We start from the raw sequence: 21,572 nt of genomic DNA, 5'->3' as shown, positions 1-21,572 counted from the left end.
TTGTAGCTCATATTAAGCCTCCCATGAAGCATCATTTGCTTCTTTGTGACTTTAGCTGATTCTCTCTGCTTTGCAGAAAGCACCCTTTGAACCTATCAGGGGAGTTCATCTAAAGGATCTCTCCTGCAAAGTAGCCTTTTTGGTCGCCATCATCTCTGTAAGACATGTATCTGAACTGGCAGCTTTTTCCTGTAAAGAGCCTTTGCTCATACTTTACAATAACAAGGTTGTCTTATGCCTTAAGCTATCCTTTCTTCTGAAGGTGGTTTCACTATTCCACCTCAATGAGGGTATTGCCCCACGATCCTTATGCCCTGCTCCTAAGCATCCTAAGAAAATCTCTCGACATTGCTTGGACGTAGTCAAAGCCAGTAGAGTATAACTCAAAGCTATTGCTCCAGTTAGACTGATTCCCTATTTTACCTGTCCTTGGGTCCTTGCATGAGACACCCTGCTTTAAATCTACTACTGTGCAATGAATACGGAATCTGTTTGCAAGAGCTTAAATTCTCAAAAGAGAAAATCTGCTTCCATGCTTTTACATGCCCATTCCACCAGATTGGTGCGAGTTTCCTGGACATTTCACCATCAAGCATCTGTAGCTCAAAGCTGACACCTGGTCTTCGGTTGACTTTTTCGAAGTTTTACCAAGTGGATGTCTAATTTTCTGCAGATGCAGCCTTTGGCCTCAAGGTTCTCACATTGGCACTCTGAAGTTAGGTATTTTGACCCTAGCTGTTTGGGCTTGTTGGCACAGTTATTTGTTAATTTGTTTATTACAGGTACTCTTTTAGCGCCATCAATTTATGCAGCACTTTACATATTTATATTTTACATTCACATTAGTCCCTGCCCTCAAGGAGCTTACAATCTACAAGCATTTCTTTTGAGTGTGGAGTGTGGTAGGAAACTTGAGTACCCTGCTTTAAGCCACTCAGGCACAGGGAGAACAGGCAAAATCTGTGCATTTAATGCCGTGGTTGGGATATTTATGTTTTCCTAATTGTTGTCCCCCATCCTGTACTGTACAGTTAAGATAAGATGAATTTTGGCTTACCTGTAAATTCCATATCTTGGAGAACAGTACATGACACAAGCCTTCCATTTCTTGGTTTACTCTGCATTGCGTGCTACAAAATTGAGGACTCACAATGTGGGGTGGGGTTATAGCAGAGATGCCCAGGGATGTGTCCCAAAGCTTTGCCAGTGTCCAATCACCTAAGGGAACATGCCTATAACCCATGGTGTATGAATACTGCCTGTGTCCTGTACTGTACTGCAAGATATGGAAGTAAAAATTCCTCTTTTTTTGTACAGTGTGGTTTACTTTTTAAGTGTTGCAAGTTTTATATATGCTAATGTAAATGTGTCTGATAGAATAATCACATGGTCAGTACACTCTCTCATAGTAGGAAATGTTGTGGTTACAATTTTCATGTTAACTGAGATAAACAAATGGGAATCTCACCCCTTAATCCGGCAGGATTTTCAGTAATAAAATCTGAGACCTTTTTACCACTTTGTTGGGAGAAACCATGAAAATGTGTTTTTAATGTGCAAAACCACATCTTATGTGATTCTGCATATTAAAGTCATTTATTTTATGGAGCCAGTAATGTCTGTTACTATAATAACATTGGTCAGTTTTTTATTCTGCACTCTGTACTATTATTTTATTGTGTTTAAACTGATCCTTTTTATGCATAAGTTATTTATATACGATCTTTGTTTTTATATATACTGTACCTAATATGGTGCTTCGCCATGGCACATAATTTACGGAGCACTACAGATTTCCTAAAGAAAAAGTACAACCGAAGCATCTTCAGGCATCACTTCTAATGCCGCGTACACACGGTCGGAATTTCCGATAACAAATGTTCGATGTGAGCCTGTTGGAAAATCCGACCGTGTGTATGCTTCACTGGACATTTGCGGTCGGAATTTCAGGCAACAGATGTTTGAGAGCTGGTTCTCAATTTTTCCGAAAACAAAAATTCTTGTCTGTAGCTAATTCAAACGCACAAAAATTCTACGCATGCTCGGAATCAATTTGACGCATGCTCGGAATCATTAAACTTAATTTTTCTCGGCTCATCGTAGTGTTGTACGTGACCGCGTTCTTGACGTTCAGAATTTCCGACAACATATGTGTGACCGTGTGTATGCAAGTTTGAGCAAACAATCCATCGGAAAAAAATCCACGGTTTTGATGTCGGAATGTCCGATCGTGTGCACGCAGTATAAGGCTTACATTTTGAGTTTCAGCTGTTGAGGTCTCTGAACAAGCTTTTTATTTTCAACAGAGCAGCTATGAATTGACAGTAAAAAAAGAGCTCTTTCCACTGACTGGAAAAGAAAATATGTATTTTATGTTTACCTGATTATTTAAAAATACATTGTTTAAGAGCCGGCTTCAGAGGCAACTTGCAAAATGACTTCTGTATAGAAGTCAATGCAAGTCGCCCCGAGTCGCCCCCAAAGTCGTACAAGAACCTTTTTCTAAGTCGGAGAGACTTGCGTTGCTCCTATTAGAACGGTTCTATTGAATAGAATGGGACGCGACTTGTCAGGCGGCTGAGTTGCCTGACGAGTCGCCCCAGTGTGAACCGGCCATAACAGTTGCATTTATTTTAGTACTAACCATAATAAATAAAGAAACTATATATAAAGCTTTTATTGTGCAAAAAAAGGGGCATACAGGCAGTCCCCGCGTTACAAACAAGATAGGGTCTGTAGGTTTGTCCTTAATCAATTTTTATTTTTTTGGGTAGCATAGGTAAGGGTTAACACCCCTGTAACATTTGTTTTGCTGTCTGTGCCCCTGTTCAGCGATTTTTATCATGACTGCGACATTATGGCGGACACATCGGACGCTTTTGACACTATTTTGGAACCATTGTAATTTTTACAGTGATCAGTGCTATAAAAATGCACTGCTTACTGTGAAAATTACACTGGCAGTGAAGGGGTTAACCTGTAGGGGGCGCTGAAGGGGTTAAGTGTGACCTAATGAGTGATTCTTACTGTGTGGGGGTCTGACTAGGAAGCATGAGGAGAGGTTTGTTTACACTTGTCTCTCCTCGTTCTTCATCTCTGTGACCCGATCGTGGGCGTGGTAATGGATCACCTGACCGGGTCGCGAGCGCGCCGTTGGCAGCACGTGCGACCCACGGCTGTGCATATTAAAGGGGACGTACCTGTACACCAATATTCTGCCGACGTACATCGGCGTGCGGCGGTCGCCAATCGGTTAAATAGGTATGCAAATATATATTTGAAATCAAATATTTATTATTTTGTAAAAATAACATGGCGTGGGTGGATTTCTGCTAGTCACACCCCTCCAGCCTGTGTCTTAGAATAAGAGGGAGATGAAGTCACAATTAACCACTTAAGCCCCGGACCAATATGCTGGCTAAAGACCCAAGGGGTTTTTACAGTTCCGGACTGCGTCGCTTTAACAGACAATTGCGCGGTCGTGCGACGTGGCTCCCAAACAAAATTGGCGTCCTTTTTTCCCCACAAATAGAGCTTTCTTTTGGTGGTATTTGATCACCTCTGCGGTTTTTATTTTTTGCACTATAAACAAAAATAGAGCGACAATTTTGAAAAAAATGCAATATTTTTTACTTTTTGCTGTAATAAATATCCCCCAAAAACATATATAAAATGTTTTTTTTCCTCAGTTTAGGCCGATACGTATTCTTCTACCTATTTTTGGTAAAAAAAAATCGCAATAATCTTTTATCGGTTGGTTTGCGCAAAATTTATAGCGTTTACAAAATAGGGGATAGTTTTTTTGCATTTTTATTTTTTTTACTAGTAATGGCGGCGATCAGCGATTTTTTTCGTGACTGCGACATTATGGCGGACACTTCGGACAATTTTGACACATTTTTGGGACCATTGTCATTTTCACAGCAAAAAATGCATTTAAATTGCATTGTTTATTGTGAAAATGACAGTTGCAGTTTGGGAGTTAAACACAGGGGGCGCTGTAACATTTAGGGATCACTGTGTTAGTGTTTACTAGTGTAGGGGGGTGTGGCTGTAGGACTGACACCATCGATCGAGTCTCCCTAATAAAAGGAATCACTCGATCGATGCGCCGCCACAGTGAAGCACGGGGAAGCCGTGTTTACACACGGCTCTCCCCGTTCTTCAGCTCCGGGGAGCGATCGCGACGGAGCGGCTATAAACAAGTCATCCCGGATCGCTCCCCGAGCGGACCCGACCTCTGCATGTACCGGGGGGGGTTCCCGATCGGAGCCCCCACCCACGTCTAGGCAGGCACGTACAGGTACGTTGATGTGCCTGTCCGTGCCATTCTGCCGACGTAAATGTACATGAGGAGGTCGGGAAGTGGTTAATCTACATGCAACATCCTACCTGATTGTGTTTAGCTGGATAGCGGGCATGGAGGACTAGGGAGGGAGTGAGCTGTCATTTAACACTGTGTATATACACACTAACACACACACACATGTGTGACTCTAGAGTCACATGGGGTTCTCAGATGTGATAGGGGGGAAATGCTCAGCATAGAAACTCACTGAAAGCTGAGCATGTGCAGATTTGCCACCACGGCTGCAAAATCCCTAGCTGAATTGAGGACATAAACAGAAAAGGGGGATAGAGAACAGCAGGATCAGCCAGTTTTTTGCAGAATACAGAAAATGAATCTCATAATGGCGTATGTGAGTATGAACAGCATGTAACACACCATTTATTGATGTTTTTTTTATGATGTGGGTTTAGTGACACTTTAAGCTTACTTGAAAAATCTCCTTTCATGTTGTGAGTGCTGTTTTCTGGGAATTTCTTTGCACAACTTCCTGGATTTTCTGCATTATTTGCAGCTTCTCCTCTGCTGTTTACTTAAAATTTCTAAGGTCTACATATGCCATGATACCTTGCTGCCTGCAAGCAATGATTCCTCTACTGACTCGACCTCCTGAAACTTCTCCTCTCGGAAGCTTTGTAGCTCAGAGGGCAGGCTCTGTGAAATGTGTGACACAGCCATGTCTACTCACAAGGCATAGTGAACATGTGTGTCAGAATTCAAGGAAGTATGCGTGTGAGGACCCTCACAAAGCAAGTTTACAAATGCCAAGATTAATTAGCTAATTAAAAGTAGGCTAAAAATAAATAAAATGTTATGTAGAACTAAGCTTACATTTTATCATACTTTGTACATATACTTTAAGCAAATTTTAGTTTTAATAAACATTTGTGAAACTCTAAAGCCTTGTTCACGCGAGCTTCATCTTGTATGTCAGTGTGTACAGCAGATAATCTTTTTTAAAGTGGTTGTAAAGGCACTGCTGAGACACAGCAGTGGTGCCACTGCTGTCAATTAAAGTCAGTTAGCCAAACAGGAGAGGGGGAGCGGGGCCGGACTGGAGCTCCATGGTTGAATGGACATGCAGAGTTGTAGCTCGACTTGGGTGCCCCCATAGCAAGCTGCTTGCTGTGGGGGCACTCAATAGGAGGGAGAGGCCAGGAGAGCCAAAGAAGGACGAGAGGAGGAGGATCTGAGTTGCTATGTGAAAAAAAACAAGACTTTACAATCACATTAAAGCATTAAAGTTGAACTTAAAGGAGATGTAAACCCTTGTGTTTTTTCACCTTAACCTCCCTGGCGGTATGATTCTGTCTGGAATTACGTACCAAAAGCGGTACATTTATTTTGCAAGGAAATTGGTGTTTTATACTGTAGGCCTGTAATTTTTAGAAATAACTCACTTAAATCTGACCAAGCAAGAGTCTTGTAGGCATCCCGGGTATGATTTTTTTTTTTAAAACAAAATTATAAATTATAATATAATAAATAATTATAAATAATTATAACAAATAATAATATAATTATAATAAAAATTATTCAATAATGTAATCAACTCAAAATCACTGAAATTTGCAGTTGCAGAATTGTCGCTGTCATTATTTTATTTTTTTTATGACGAATTTCCCCGCAAATCGCTATCGCACAATTCTGCAAGTGATTATAATTTATTATCGCTGTTTTCTAGCTGATCTAAAACCATTTTTGACATAAAGGGACACTTTTGGACAATCTACAGTTTGCAGGCAGAAATGACATTTTTTATTATATAAAAGTACATGTAGGGCACTGGGCAGACCACTAGGGACAAGGGGGGTGTGTATTTTTTACATACAGTACTGTAATCTATAAGATTACAGTATACTGTATGTAATGTGTTTGTTTACTTTTTTGAATTTGGCGCCGTTCTCCGTCCCCGTGCGTCGTAACGTCGCAGGGAACGGAGATCGGCGTCACACGGGGACTGTGAATCGAGCGAGGAGGTCCCGCTCGCTCACACAGCGGGTGGCATCGCTGGATCCAGGGACAAGGTGATTAAACCAAGCCTGTGGATCCAGCGAAAGGTAAGCCCGTCCAGCCCGAGCGTGACTCGGGTTTGCCGATCCTAACATGTAAAACCAACCCCGAGTCGCGCTCGGGTTTACCGTCAGGGGGGTTAATGCATCCTATGCATTAAAGTAAAAAAACTTCTGACAGTGACCGGCACCCTAGCCCCCCCTTTTATTCACCTGAGCACGTTCATTCCATTTACGCTGGGTTCTCAGCTCTTGATTGGATAGATTGATAGCCATTGGCTCCTGCTGCTGTCAATCAAATCCAATGACCGGGGGGGCAAGTCTGGCATTCTGTGTCTATGGACGCAGATGCTGGACTCGGGAGTGCACACGCAAGGTAACCCCCTGGGAGAGCACTTCTCCTAGGGGGTTTACCGATGCAAGGAGGAGCCGCGAGCACCATTGAGGGACCCCTGAAGAGAGGATCAGGGCCACACTGTGCAAAACGAACTGTACAGTGGAGGTAAGTATTATATGTTTGTTATTTAAAAATAAATAAAAAAGAGGGTTTACAATCACTTTAAGGCGCCTCCATCACCCAGCTCAGACAGCTGTCACTTCTATAAGAATGCATCGGGCTACTAATGTTATCGCAAGTTTGTTGTTTACATTCCAAAACTGCCCTGCTGTAATAGCTAAAGGTACATTTATTTTTTTGTTATTTTTTTATCTGGAAGCTTGTTATCAGAATAATTGTCTGTTATTTTTTTTTTTTTTTCATGCTAGTCTCATCAAAAATTAAGAGGTTACGGAACTAACGAAAATTCTTGTACAACAGAATACAACTTCGGAAGTGATATAATGTGTTGAACAGTGTTAATTTCGTCAACTAAAACAATTGAAATTTACTAGAATATGACTAAAACTAAAATGCCATTTTAGTCAAAAGACTAAAATGGGACTAAAACTAAAATGTCATTTTAGTCAAAAGACTAAGGTGAAAACTCAATTGAAATTTGACGTCAAAATTAACACAGGTCTGTAGTGCATGTTCATACGTCCATATCATAAATAATAACAATTTCAATTTTTCACTCCAGCAGTATATAATGAGTTTGGAAATTGTAGAGGAATGCTTAAAATGTGTTTTAGTCGACTAAAATTATATTAGTCCTGGAGATTTAGTCGACTAAATACGACTAAAACTAAAACAGTTGCAGAAGACTAAAATGGGATTAAAATTTAAATGTCATTTTATTCCCAAAACTAAGACTAAAACTAAGTTGAAATCTGCTGCCAAAATTGACAACGGTGTTGAATTGTTTTGGAATATATTCTTTCCTTTGTGAACAAGAGTAATCTTGCTCTTACTTTGAGAAATACTTTACTTATTAAGTTGTATTCACTTACGATAAAAAATGTCTGACCTTCAGGTTTTGTCGTCCAAAAAGTCAGAATCGGCTGTCAAAAGCACTATACTAACAATCAGATAATCGCCTGAACGTTCGTTGTACAAAATTGTTCTTCCGATCTTCCTATGGCGTGTATGGGCCTTTAGTGTTTTTGAGCTGTATATAATTCCAAATAATATGCCACTGATCAGCATAGGGTCCAGCACAGGACAAGCACTTACCGGTATGTTACCTTAAAGCGGAGGTTCGCCCAAAAATCAACTTTCTGCCTTTAGATCCAGCATACTGCTGACATCTGCAGTATGCTGGGTTTTTTTTTGTACTTGTTTATCAGCCGTTGTTATCCGGCTCCGAGCAGGGATTTCAGCGGGGAATAGGCGTTCCTAAACCAAGCAGATTTGATTGACGGGCAGCTAAAGCGCGTCACGCCTTCCGAAAATACCCAAAGTCACACTCGGGTGTTTACGGCGCCTGTGCTTGCCGTGTAGAGCTGACTGCGCAGGCGCCGTAAACACTCGAGTGTCACTTCGAGTATTTTCGGAAGGCGCTTCGGAAGGCGCTTTAGCAGCCCGTCAATCAACTCCGCTTGGCTTAGGAACGCCTATACCCGGAAGGAATCCCCGTTCGGAGCCGGATAACAAAGGCTGCTAAAACGATAAGAAAAAAAAAAAAAAAAAAAACGCATACTGATGTATGCTGGATCTAATGGCAGAAAGTTGATTTTTGGGTGAACCCCCGCTTTAAGCTGGCCATAGATGGATCAAAATTCAGCAGGGACCAGACAAACTTTGATCCATGTGTGTCCATGGCTGTTTGGCAGAAATTGATTGTTGGAGCAACTTGTTGAACGGTCTTGTTGGACATTTTTTCGTGATCAGCTGGATACCGCCACTGATCAGTGTATTCTGACAGTGGAGAGTTCCACTATCAGAATACAATGCCCTAGTCAGGAGGATACCTCCATCCACCTCCTTTGTATGGGTGGAGGAGTCTGTTTTGTTTTTTAGCTGTTTTGTTTTTCTGATCAAAAAAAAAAAAAAAAAGAGAGGACTCCATGTCCTGCTTTATAATGAGATATCAATGAAATTTAGCTTATGTACTTCATAAATGCCTATTACTGGAGTTGTTGAAGTCTACAGCCAATACATTGTGTCATAGGGAATGGTTAGCAAACCTGTCGAGCACAACGTTCGGCCACAACCACAAGTGCGATTGTGTCTTTTTGCCTCTATTTGTCCACCAGATGGGAAGTCTTCTAGTGTTGATACTTGTTGTGGTACAACTGTCGAAAAAAGGACTTCCCATTGTCTCTACAGGACAGGATGTGAAGGAAAATCTCCCTAATAGGACAAAAAATATATATGACGGGTCTTAAACCTTCTCTACTCTGTCCAAAGCTAAAAAAAATGTTTTGTCTTTAGATATAGTTTGACTGAATACAAATTGTAAGGGTGTGTTAAGCGGTAACAATAAGTTACAAATTTCAAGCTATAAAGATATTTTGTCCCTGAACTGAAATGTCTTAATGAATTTTTAATATTATAGTTGAATCACAGAACTGCCATACTGAACTGTGAATTTAGCTTTGGTGAGACAGTCACACTTGCTGTACTGCTTTTTAAGGATAACAGCGATTCTTTAAATTAATTCTATATCTTAAACCCAATTGTGTAATCAGTGAAGTATAAAATATTGAAATCAGCTGGGTATACTGTGTTTTCCTTTAAAGCCCATTTTTAATAAAACATTTGAAACTGTTCATTGTGAATGTCAAATGGGAATCTTTTCTTATAAAGTACAGAAAATTAAGAATTCTTGGTAACGGGGCGTATAGCCTTTCTTTGGTGCTGATGTTCTGCGTTCACACCACTGTTATTTTACATTCTGACATGTATTGCATTTGTTGCTGAATACTAAGAATACAATTTTTTGCTTGTACGAAAGAGTGTAAAATGGGATCTTTTGTAAAAGGGAATAGTCTCTTAAGAATGATATAGCAAATGCTGAACGTTAACATTAAAATGCCACTTTTTGAAAGAAAAGGTTGTCAAAAAGTTTCTTTGTGCGTTTAATATGTGCGATTATGTAGCATAAAATGCAGAGTTTGTAAAAATTTCTTGAATATACAGGCAAAATATGAATAATTCAAAACAAGTCATAAGTCCAACAATGCACTGTGTCTTTTATATCTCTGACTGAAGATATCATTGTTCTCCCAATAGAGCTGAATTTGCACAAGTTACACCTCTGAAAATGCCAAATGGTCTTTAGTCTAGTTTTTCGAGCTGTCACGTGCCCACAAGAAAGCTGATAGCCTCCATTATTTAGTGTATGTATTTCAGTTAGAAAGCATCTTAGGTTTATAAGAATTATTGTTATTTATAACCCTCTTAGTTTTATGGAAAATAACCTCCTACAAATTAAATTTCATATTAACTTGTAATATAATTCCAAAACCTCTGTGCACAGCTGTAGTTTATAATTGTCATTATGTGTGGTTTATCATCTAGTTATTTTAATAGCACAAATTAAAATGTTGTTTTAACCTGGCATCCAGTATAACTAGTGATGTGTGTTACTTCCTAATTAGTGATCAAAATAAACTAAACGCATCACATGACATTAATCCCTTGTTGGATTAGAATGTCATGTTAATATATGCTCAATATATAGGTCACCATTGCATAAAAAGTAGGCTAAATATCCACTTCAGCATTGAAGGAGGTTCTGTACTGGTCAGTCAGAATATCCATCCAGCTTATTATATTCCTCTTTGTTGCTTTAAATGTGTTTTCTTATATAACATACAGTGAATAAACATAAAAGTTATTTTCTGTGTGTTCAGCATAAAAAGTTGAACCCTGATACATTGGGTGAGATTTACTAAAACGGAAGAGTGCAAAATTTGGTGCAGCTGTGCATGGTAGCCAATCGGCTTCTAACTTCAGCATGTATAATTAAGATTTGGCAATAAAACCTGGAAGCTGATTGGTTTCTATGCAGAGCTGCACCAGATTTTGCACTCTCCAGTTTTAGTAAATCAACCCCATTGTATTGCAGTCCCTTTGGGTGCAAGAAAGACAGTTTGCTTTTCCTTTACAGCAACCTGTGACTCCCAAAAACTCGGGTGTCTAAAATGCATATAGTGATCAGCTTCCATGGTCACCATCTATGGCAGCCTCTGATGCCGCGTACACACGGTCGTTTTTTGTGATGAAAAAAAACTTAATTTTTACTCATGAAAAAAAAAGACGTTTTTCAAACTTCATTTTAAAAAACGACATTTCCTACACACCATCGTTTTTTCAAAATGCTCTAGCAAAGCGCGGTTACGTTCAGCACGTACGGCGGCACTCTGTTCCATTCAAGCTTGCGTCATAACTTGCTTCTGAGCATGCGCAGTTTTAAAAACGTTGTTTTAAACATACGACATAAAAAATTGAAGCATGCTCAAATTTTTTTTTTTGTTGTTTTTCAGAAGACATAAAACAAAGTTTTCCCCACACACGGTCATTTAAATGACGTTTTTAAAAATTTCGTTTTTTTTTCATCACAAAAAACGACCGTATGTACGTGGCAGGACTCTAAAGGGCAGTCTCCATTCCAATTGGTAATAAGGCACTGGAGGTGGTGAAGGCAAGCTGGCAGCTGAGAAAATGCCTGCTAGGTTCATGTTAAAACTCAGGATAATAGCAAACCCCTTGCCACCCTCTTCCTAATTTATTATTATAAAACAAAATGTCCATTTTACATGAATCCATGGTCATGTGATTAATGTGGTGTATCTTCATAAATGAAGCATCATTTTAGAATTAAAAAAAATACTCTAATCCCACTCTTCTTTTAGAAAAATGTGATTTTGGTCGGACAAAGTTTTTTTTTTAATAAAGGCGTATTGGAGTAAGTTATGTCTCTGTGGGTTGTTAATTTTGTGGTCTCTAATTTGCAGATAGGACCAGAGGCATATTGGAGGGTTGTGTTCAGATGATTTTCTCTTGTTGTGGAGAGAACCTTCCCATATGAGGCTGTATCATAGACCAGTGGGGCAATGTTTTAAGTTCTTGTTAGATAGAAAGGCATACCTTACGTTATATTATCACGTTACCAGGGGGAAAGTCTGTTTTTATCCAAAGCGGCGTGAGAGGACTTGGAGTAGGTTAAACTTGTCTGTTGGGGGTCTGTTTGATGGGTTCTCAGGTGAGGTGTTATTTCATGCTGACCTAGGCTTTTTACAAGGTTGTGACCATTTTAATACACCAGGCACATCAAAACACAGGCTAGGTGATAGAGATAGAAGTCTGGGGCTCCCTATCCACCCTAATGTTTGTGGGCTGTCATTAAGAAATATTTTAGTCTTGGGATGAAATCTTCCCATGTGATTTTACTGCAAGGAGTATTTTTCATAAATAAATGCAGAAAACAAATTAGTATTAATTGTATTAAGTAGAGTGTTAGTGGTGTGACATGCATCCTAATGAAATTTGGTCTCCCGAACTGAGGCAGGGTAAACCCTTCAATGGGAGAAGTTAAGTTTCTCATTCTTTTCAACAAAAACTAAATTCTGACTTTGAATAAGTTAGACAGAATATGTATAACTAAATAGATTACAGTGTTGTTGGACCATTTCAAAGGGAAGGTGTGTTTTCATGGAACAGCTTGTTTGCAAGGTTGATGTTTAGGACAATGGATTTTAAAAAGTTTATTTGGAAGTTGGAAATGTAGCTGAATTGTTCATATGCTGAAATAAGGTATGGGGTCCTAATTTGAGGTTCACAAAAAACAGGAGCAAGTCACCTGCAAACACCCCAGTCTAGTATTCCCTCCTGTTTACTTGGATGCCTTTAAAGGTCTGTAGGGTTATTTATTGTAGTAGGGAATAGTTCTAGGGTTAAAATAAATGCAAGGAAAGCGGAAGAAGGGGGCACTCTTGTTGCTTACCAATGGTGATCTAAAAAGGATCAATAGGAGGCCTTCAGTCTTTACTCTTCACAAAGGCTTGTGATGCAACGTTCTTATCCTGTTAAGCATGTTGGGGGGAAAAGGACAATTTTTAGAAGGGTTCAATGCATATAGTCCGAAGTAACCCTGAAATTGGTAGATAGAAAAAGGCTCCCTTTTTTTCAGACACTAGGATACTAGGGTATTTAGTTTTCGTTTATCAATCTGGAAGCATAGGGTGTAATATTTTTGATAATTTTTTTGAACATTTTTAAATCAACATTTAGAAAGGAGGTAGGTCTGTAGTTGGCACAAGATGTCAAATCATTAGCAAACTGTAGGCTTCAAAAATTAACAAGGGTCAAAAATGTAAAACAATTAAAGGCTGCAAGAAAATGTTTGGTCAGTTCTAGAGTGAATAATTTGCAATATTGGGTAGTGAACATAGAATCCATGGCTGGAGAGGTTCTGTATGAGGTCCATTGAGGTGGAGGGTAGGCCTTCTATTTAGAGGCAAAGTTTGAATACTTGAGGATGTGTTTCCCTTTAGGGGCATGTGACAGTGGTGTAGTGGGAGGTTCTATAAATTGGAATAGAATAATTGGAATTGTTCAGCTATTTTGTTTGGTTCACAAGAAAAAGGGGAAGCCGCTCACCATTAAAAGCTTTGTTTAACTACATTGAATTTTTATGCAAGTACTTATAACTTTGATGACCCATGCGGATCTGGTAATGCTGGTCATGCACACAGTAGGGTACAATGCAGAACCATTTGTTTTGAATGGCACCTCAATCCACTATTACAGTAATTAACAGCACACCACAATGCACATGCCCAATATTTACTGTGTTAACCATGAATTATCTGTCTTAAAACATAAAGGGGATGATTTACTAAAACTTTTTTTTTTGTCAAAGCTTAAAGGGTCACTAAAGGAAAAAATTGTTTTGCTGAAATGACTGTTTACAGGGTATAGAGACATAAAAGTAACTGATTCATTTTAAAAATGATTAAAAATAGATTCAATTCAATCATATAATGTGCCTCTGGTTTCATGTTTCTGTGAAGTAAAGAGACCCACAGAACAAAAACAAACAAATCCAGGGCAGTGTTTTGTTTTTAAAAAGAAGATGATTGGTTCTGAGGAGTTTTATACACACAGCTTGGACCACAGTGAAAAGCTGCCATGAGATTTTTCATAAGGAGCCAGACAAGCAGGAAGTGTGGAGATCACAGCAGAATTACAGCAACTTCAAAGCAAAAACGAACAATGAGGACATGAAACCAGTACTGCAGTAAGGTAAAGGAAGCTATTTAGCTAAAAAAATATTTTCCTTTAGTGATCCTTTAACCACTTAAGGACCGCCTCCTTCACATATACGTCAGCAGAATGGCACGGCTGGGCACAAGCACGTACAGGTACGTCCTCTTTAAGTGCCCAGCCATGACCCGATCGCCGCTGGAGTCCCGCGATCGGTCCCCGGAGCTGAAGAACGGGGAGAGCTGTGTGTAAACACAGCTTTCCCGTTCTTCACTGTGGCACCATCATTGATCGTGTGTTCCCTTTTATAAATGAGGTCACACTTAACCCCTTCAGTGCCCCCTTGTGGTTAACTCCCAAAATGCAATTGTAATTTTCACAGTAAACCATGCATTTTTAATGCATTTTTTTCTGTGAAAATGACAATGGTCCCAAAAATGTGTCAAAATTGGCCGAAGTGTCCGCCATAATGTCGCCACCATTAGTAGTAAAAAAAAATAATTAATAAAAATGCAATTAAAATAAACCTTATTTTGTAAACGCTATAAATCGATAAACGCTTATAGCCAAAAATAGCTAGAAGAATACATATCGGCCTAAACTGAGGAAACATTTTTTTGGGGGGGGTATTTATTATAGCAAAAAGTAAAAAATATTGAATTTTTTTCAAAATTGTTGCTCTATTTTTGTTTATAGCGCAAAAAATAAAAACCGCAGAGGTGATCAAATGCCACCAAAAGAAAGCTCTATTTGTGGGAAAAAAAGGATGCCAATTTTGTTTGGGAGCCACGTCGCATGACCACGCAATTGTCAGTTAAAGCGACGGAGTGCCGAATCGCAAAAACTGGCCAGGTCCTTTAGCTGCCTAAAGGTCTGGGTCTTAAGTGGTTAAGTGAACAAGCTGAAGCTAGAAGCTGATTGGCTACCATACATAGCTGCACCAGATTTTGCACTCTCCAGTAAATCAACCACAAATGTGTTAACACACGTATAATATGAATAGGTCTTAAAAAAATCGCCCTGCTTAAACATTTTCATTCATTTTTACTATCAGTCTTTAAATTCATTTAAGAATTCAGAGCTTTTTTTCATCAAATGTAAATACTTTTTAAATCAGCTAATTTGTATTTTGATGGACAACAATCTAAACGAAGAACTATGTGAGTTTGGATTGTTGTCTATAAAAATACAAATTAGCTGATTTAAAAAAAAAAAATCTCTTCCAATGGCAGTTTTTGATAATTTGCCAGAGCTGAAATATTGTAGTTGATTTACTAAAAGCAAAAAAAAACTGTTCACTTTAAAAAGGGCATTCGCTATAAAAATCCACTTTACAAAGAATGCTCAGTCACATGCAAGGGAAAAAACAAACAAACATATTTCTTGCTTGCATGTGATTAGATGATGGAAGTCAGCAAAGCTTTACCTCATTCACCAAGCTCAGGAAAAAAATCCATTGCAAAGTTAGCAGCCTATTTGCCTCTAGTAAATCAACTCAATTGAATGTTAGTTGTTTACAGGATATTTATGAGCACCATTAATCATTAGGAGCACATTTTGTACAGGTTGACCATTCTGACAATTAAAGCCAATGACCCTGAAAGCCAATAAATATACTTCCACAAAGAGAATAATAATGCCACATAAGAGTGCTCACATTGGTTTTGGGTTTCATACCACTTTAACTAAAACAATCATTAGATGATGATGAGACAACTCAGGATGAATGAATATTATAATAGTATACTAACAAAAAAAGCCAAACTCCAGCTCACACTTTATCTTCAGTTACAGCAAACAGCTTTTTTTTTTCCTTTTGAAATAAAGATTTTGCATTAATAAATAAAAGATGTTCATTTTAATCATCCCTGCCAGTGGTTTGTCTCATCCATGGAAACTGATACATTCTGCTAGAGAGCAACAGACTTGCTGGCTTGATCACCATATAAAAGAAAGAAAGCCTAAAAAAAGAAACAAATACTGCCCTTTTACTAATCTGCAATATAATACATGTTTGTTTTTCGGTTTAATACTGCTATAAGCTCATTCACTGCATGTTTATAAGTCTATACGTTTGTAGCTGCTGTATTTTTTCAATAGCACACTCCTGAAAATTTTTGGACTGTAAGACGACATAAGTGTCTTATGTTCTTCTGTGAACATTTCTGTCCTGTTTTCTTTCTAAAGTATCTTTTAGCCTATTTCCCCTGGCTGTGGTTTTAGAGAATTCTGTTTAATCTTTTCATCTCTTTCTCCTTTATGTTTAAGCCCAACCTCAGAGCTTGCCTCAGCCAAATACTTCAGCACTGGAACAGAGCGAGGAAGAAACTGGCAAGATAAAAAATGGTCATGTAGGTCTGAGTAATATCAATGGAATCCACAATGGGGTCAAACATGTTGCTGCAGATCACAGAAAGTTATCAGCTCCTGTTTCTCAAAAAATGCACAGGAAGATCCAATCCAGTTTGTCTGTGAGCAGTGATGGAAGTAAAAAAAGCAAAATGAGCAGCTCCACATATTCTCAGAAACCCACCTCTTCACCAGAAGGTAAGCTAAATTATGGAAAGATTGGTATTTTTATTAATCTAAAATTACATACTGACATTTTAAGAAGAAACCTAGTGAAATACAAAGTGTGTTTTCATTTTGTAGTATATTCATTTGTATCAGTGTATACTGACTTTTACTATTTGCAATAGATTTACTGCCCTTAGTAAATTAGTAACAGGATGGTTTCTTTGTGTTTAATAGGCTATTATAAACAAATTACCCTTCCTCATAATTAAAGTCCAAACTCAGCAGACATTGCACTATTACAAGGTAGATTTACTAAAGGAATGCAAGATACTAATACATGGTTTAATGCTTAACTACTTAACCCCCGGACCATATTGCTGGTCAAAGACCAGAGCACTTTTTGCGATTCGGGACTGCGACGCTTTAACTGACAATTGCGCGGTCGTGCGACGTGGCTCCCAAACAAAATTGGCGTCCTTTTTTCCCCACAAATAGAGCTTTCTTTTGGTGGTATTTGATCACCTCTGCGGTTTTTATTTTTTGCGCCATAAACAAAAATAGAGCGACAATTTTGAAAAAAAATAATATTTTTTACATTTTGCTGTAATAAATATCCCCCAAAAATATATAAAAAAAAAATTTTTTCCTTAGTTTAGGCCGATACGTATTCTTCTACATATTTTTCGTAAAAAAAATCGCAATAAGCGTTTATTGATTGGTTTGCGCAAAAGTTATAGCGTTTACAAAATAGGGGGTATTTTTATGGCATTTTTATTAATATATTTTTTTTACTAGTAATGGCGGTGATCAGCGATTTTTTTTCGTTACTGTGACATTATGGCGGACACTTCGGACACTTTTGACAAATTTTTGGGACCAATGGCTTTTTTATAGCGATCAGTGCTATAAAAATGCATTAGATTACTATAAAAATGCCACTGGCAGTGAAGGGGTTAACACTAGGGGGCGGGGAAGGGGTTAAGTATGTCCCTGGGCGTGTTCTTACTGTGGGGGGGGGTGGCCTCACTAGGGGAAACACTGATCTTCTGTTCATACATTGTATGAACAGAAAATCAGCATTTCCCCCGCTGACAGGACCGGGAGCTGTGTGTTCACACACACAGCTCCCGGTCCCCGCTCTGTAACGAGCGATCGCGTGTGCCCGGCGGCGATCGTGCCCGCCGGGCACACGCACGGCAGTCGAGGGCGAGCGGGGGGCGCGCGCGCGCGCCTCTGGCGGCGTGCACGCGCCCCCTAGTGGCCGCTCGAAGAGCGGACGTATAGCTACGGGCTCTCGCCCAGGAGAGCCGACCTGCCGCCGTATAATGACGGTGGCTGGTCGGCTAGTGGTTAAAAAGACCTTCAAGTCACCAAATTCAGAAATAGTTTATACATTTATTTGGTACACTTAAAGTGTTTGTAAAGGTAAACATTTGTTTTACCTTAATGCATTAAAGCGGATCTCCACTCTAAAGTGGAGTCCCGCTGATCGGAACCCTCCCCCCCTCCGGTGTCACATTTGACACCTTTCAGGGGGGAGGGGGGTGCAGATACCTGTCTACAGACAGGTATCTGCACCCACTTCCGGCCCTACGATACGGGCAAAGGACGGGTTTTTTTTCCCCTTCCCGTCCGTCCCCCGTTGTATGCTGGGAACACTCGGCTCCCAGCACACAGCGGGAGCCAATCGGCGGGCGCAGCGCGACTCGCGCATGCGCCGTAGGGAACCGGGCAGTGAAGCCGGAGCGCTTCACTTCCTGGTTCCCTCACCGTGGATGGAGGGGGGAGCAGCAGGGTGACGAGCGATCGGCTCGTCATCTGCTGCGATCACCGCTGGACTCCAGGACAGGTAAGTGTCCTTATATTAAAAGTCAGCAGCTGCAGTATTTGTAGCTGCTGGCTTTTAATATATTTGTTTAGTGGCACATCCGCTTTAAGGTAAACATTCTTTTAAGTGCAGTTCCCTACAAAATACTTACTTGAGCCTGATTTTGGTCTAGCGCTGTGCACTCTGGAGCTGCTCTTTATCCCTCTTCCACCACTCATAGGCTTGGCTGAGAGCAGCGGGAGCCAATGGCAAAACCTGTGTGCAGAGGGCAGGGGCTGGGGTCCTGCTGGTCTGTGTGTGCTGTCTCCAATGGGGGCACTCCACGGGGGGAGCCAGGAGCGCAAGCGTAGAACGTGAAAAGAGTAGGATCAAGACTGCTCTGTGTAAAACCATTGCACAGAGTAGGTAAGTATGACATGTTTATATTTTAATAAAAAAAAATGTGAACCTTTAATATCACTTCAACCGCTTACCTACTAGGCACTTTTACCCCCTTCCTGCCCAGGCCAATTTTCAGCCTTTCAGCTCTGTCACATTTTAAATGACAATTGTGCGGTCATGCAGCACTGTACCCATATGAAATCTTTATCATTTGTTTCCACACAAATAGAGCTTTCTTTTGGTGGTATTTAATCACCACTGGGTTTTTTTTTTTTTTTTGCTTTTGAAAAAAATATATGTTTTTCTTTGTTTCTGTTATAAAATTTTGCAAATGGGTAATTTTTCTGCTTCACTGATGTGCGCTGATGAGGCTACACTAATGGGCAGCACTTATGGGCACTGATAGGCTGCACTGATAAGGTGGCACTGCTGAGCACTGATGAGGCTACACTGATATGCGGCACTGATGGGCACTAATAGACAGCAGTGAAGGGCACTGAAGCTGAACACATAGTAGAGAGCCGCTGTGATTGGATCTTTACCCTTATCTGTGATAAGCTGTTTTTAATCACAAAGCGTGCTGGGTGCCGGCCACAGTTCTAGGAGGTATGTCAATAGAACCTAAAGTGGAGCTCCGCCTAATTTTTTTTTATTGAAAGTCAGCAGCTACAAATACTGCAGCTGCTAACTTTTAAAATAAGTACACTTACCTGTCCAGAGCACCCGCAATGTCCTCACCCGAAGCCGACCCACCCCTTGGCTCCGGGCAGAGGTACCGGCATTGCTAGTAAGGGAATCAGGAAGTGAAGCCTTGCAGCTTCACAGCCTTGGTCCCTAATGCGCAAGTCGCGCTGCCCATTCTGAGTGGTCCCTGCTGTCTTCTGGGATCTGTGTGTCTCCCAGAAGACAGCGGGGGGATGGAGGACGGGCCAGACATGGCGTAGATCGCCACAGATACTGCAGCGATCTTTCAACGGAAGTGGGATAAAATATCTGTATTAGACATTGGATTCGGACAGCAAAAGTTAAATTTTTGGGTGGAACTCTGCTTTAACCGTCTCTTAGGTCTCAGTCTCATTCACATGGGGAGCCAGGGGACATTAAAAACAGGTGGTTGAACCTCTGAGAGGGACATGCAGTTGCTCAAGGCTACAGAACTGGACACATTCCACAGCAAAAATTTAAGTGGCATTAAACCCGAAAAAAAACATTGTTATTATTATTTGTGTTATTTAAATTTGCTAGTGCATCTAACACTACCCTCCCTCAGATTAACCACTTGTCGACCCTAAAACTTACATATACGGCAGCAAGGCAGCTCACCTGTGTCGGATCACGTACCTAGTTTGTGACCCTGCACTTCTGGTCTGCGCGCCTCCGACGACCTGCTCCCACTGTGATTATACACAGTGGGAGCTGATCTGTGGGTTCCGACTTGATGTCCGCCGGCACCTGCTGATCATTTAGTCACAGAGTCAGTAGGGAAGTCATTGATCCTGTGTTCCTGCATAGCAGAAACATGGATCAATGCCTTCCCCTAGTCAAAGCACCTCCCACACAGTACACAAGCACAGGCTAGGCACACAGTTATCCCTATGATCGCCCCTGATGTTAACCCCTTCCCAGCCAGTGTCATTAGTACAGCGACAGTGCAAATTGTTTAGCACTGATCACTGTATTAGTGTCACTGGTCACCAAAAAGTGTCCAATTTGTCCGCCTAAATATCGCAGTCCTGTTATAAGTCGCTGATCGTCGCCATTACTAGTAAAAAAATGTTTTTAAAAATCCATGAATTTATCACAGAATTTTTAGACGTGCAAACCAATCAATATAAGCTTATTGGGATTTTTTTTTACCAAAAATATGTAGCAGGATTAATTTTGGCCTAAATTGATGAAGAATTTATTTTTTTGCATTTTTTTTTTCCCCAGATGTTTTTTTTTTTGTTTATAGCGCATAAAATAAAAAAATGCAGATGTGATCAAATACCCTCAAAAGAAAGCTCTATTTGTGGGGAAAAAAGGACATACATTGTATTTGGGTACAGCATCACAACCGCGCAATTGTCAGTTAAAGTAACGCAATGCCGTATCGCAAAAAAATAGCCTGGTACTGAAGGGGGTTAAATCTTCCAGGGGTCAATTGGTTAACAATGTTGCTGTCCAAAGGTGCCCCTGTGCACCTTCATCCAGTGTGGGGCCATTTTGATACAGGTGGTGTGTTACTAAGTAGATCACCAGATGATAACAGAGGGGGAAAAGCCAAAAAAAAATCAAAACGAATGCAGCCACCACATCTAATGATTGGTAAGCTGCAATATATAACATTTTTGATTTTGGGTTTAATACCGATTTAAAACTTGCTCAAGTGAGTGGGACCACATCTTAACTGTAGCGCCTGTGTACTTTCAGGTACCAGTGCTATTTTAAATTTAAGGGGGGTGAGAGAGTTAGTTAGCTCTCATCCAGTTGATTTGTTCAAATTGGGTGTCTGCTTTAGCTGGGCTGTACTGTGGGCTCATTCTGTTGTTGCCGGGGTGCTATACCACCCCGGAGCGACAGGTGGCGCCAGTGGAGTTCAGGCTAGGGTGCCTCCTGCCAGCAGCCAATCAGGAGGGTTTTTCCCTTGCGGGGCATGCTGGGGGAGGGTACTTCTGGAGCAGACGCGAGTAGGCGGGGTTCTTGTTCCTGGTGTGGCGCCCACCTTCAGGGTGACCACACATCACGGCTCCCCGGCAAGACGGCCTACCAGGCCGGGGTGCACGTGCCACGAGGTGTTCCTGGTTCCGGGACCATGTTGGCCCGGAACATTTAAAGCTGTGGTGGGGCCCCAGTTCTGCGAAGATCCCAAGAAAGATAGCTGTTCGGTGGGGAGTCCGCCTGAGGGGAGCCAAG

General features: G+C 40.5%; 1 protein-coding gene across 8 annotated transcripts in view; it reads left to right on the top strand.

The window, feature by feature from the left end:
* Nucleotides 1-21,572, top strand: part of MDFIC (MyoD family inhibitor domain containing) — a 198,709-nt gene that overhangs the window by 148,575 nt on the left and 28,562 nt on the right. For all 8 annotated transcript variants that reach the window (XR_005747901.1, XM_040343786.1, XM_040343788.1 and 5 more), the window contains one exon: nt 16,220-16,498. Coding sequence is in view for 7 of the 8 variants with exons in the window: in XM_040343786.1 (XP_040199720.1) it covers nt 16,220-16,498 (279 nt within the window). In the remaining variant the exon portion in view is untranslated. The remainder of the gene's footprint in view (nt 1-16,219; nt 16,499-21,572) is intronic.

This window comes from Rana temporaria, chromosome 3 (genome assembly GCF_905171775.1).
Source record: "Rana temporaria chromosome 3, aRanTem1.1, whole genome shotgun sequence".
NCBI classification, from domain to species: domain Eukaryota; kingdom Metazoa; phylum Chordata; class Amphibia; order Anura; family Ranidae; genus Rana; species Rana temporaria.
Note: the sequence above shows the minus strand (reverse complement) of the source record. Positions and strands in the feature narration are given on the sequence as shown.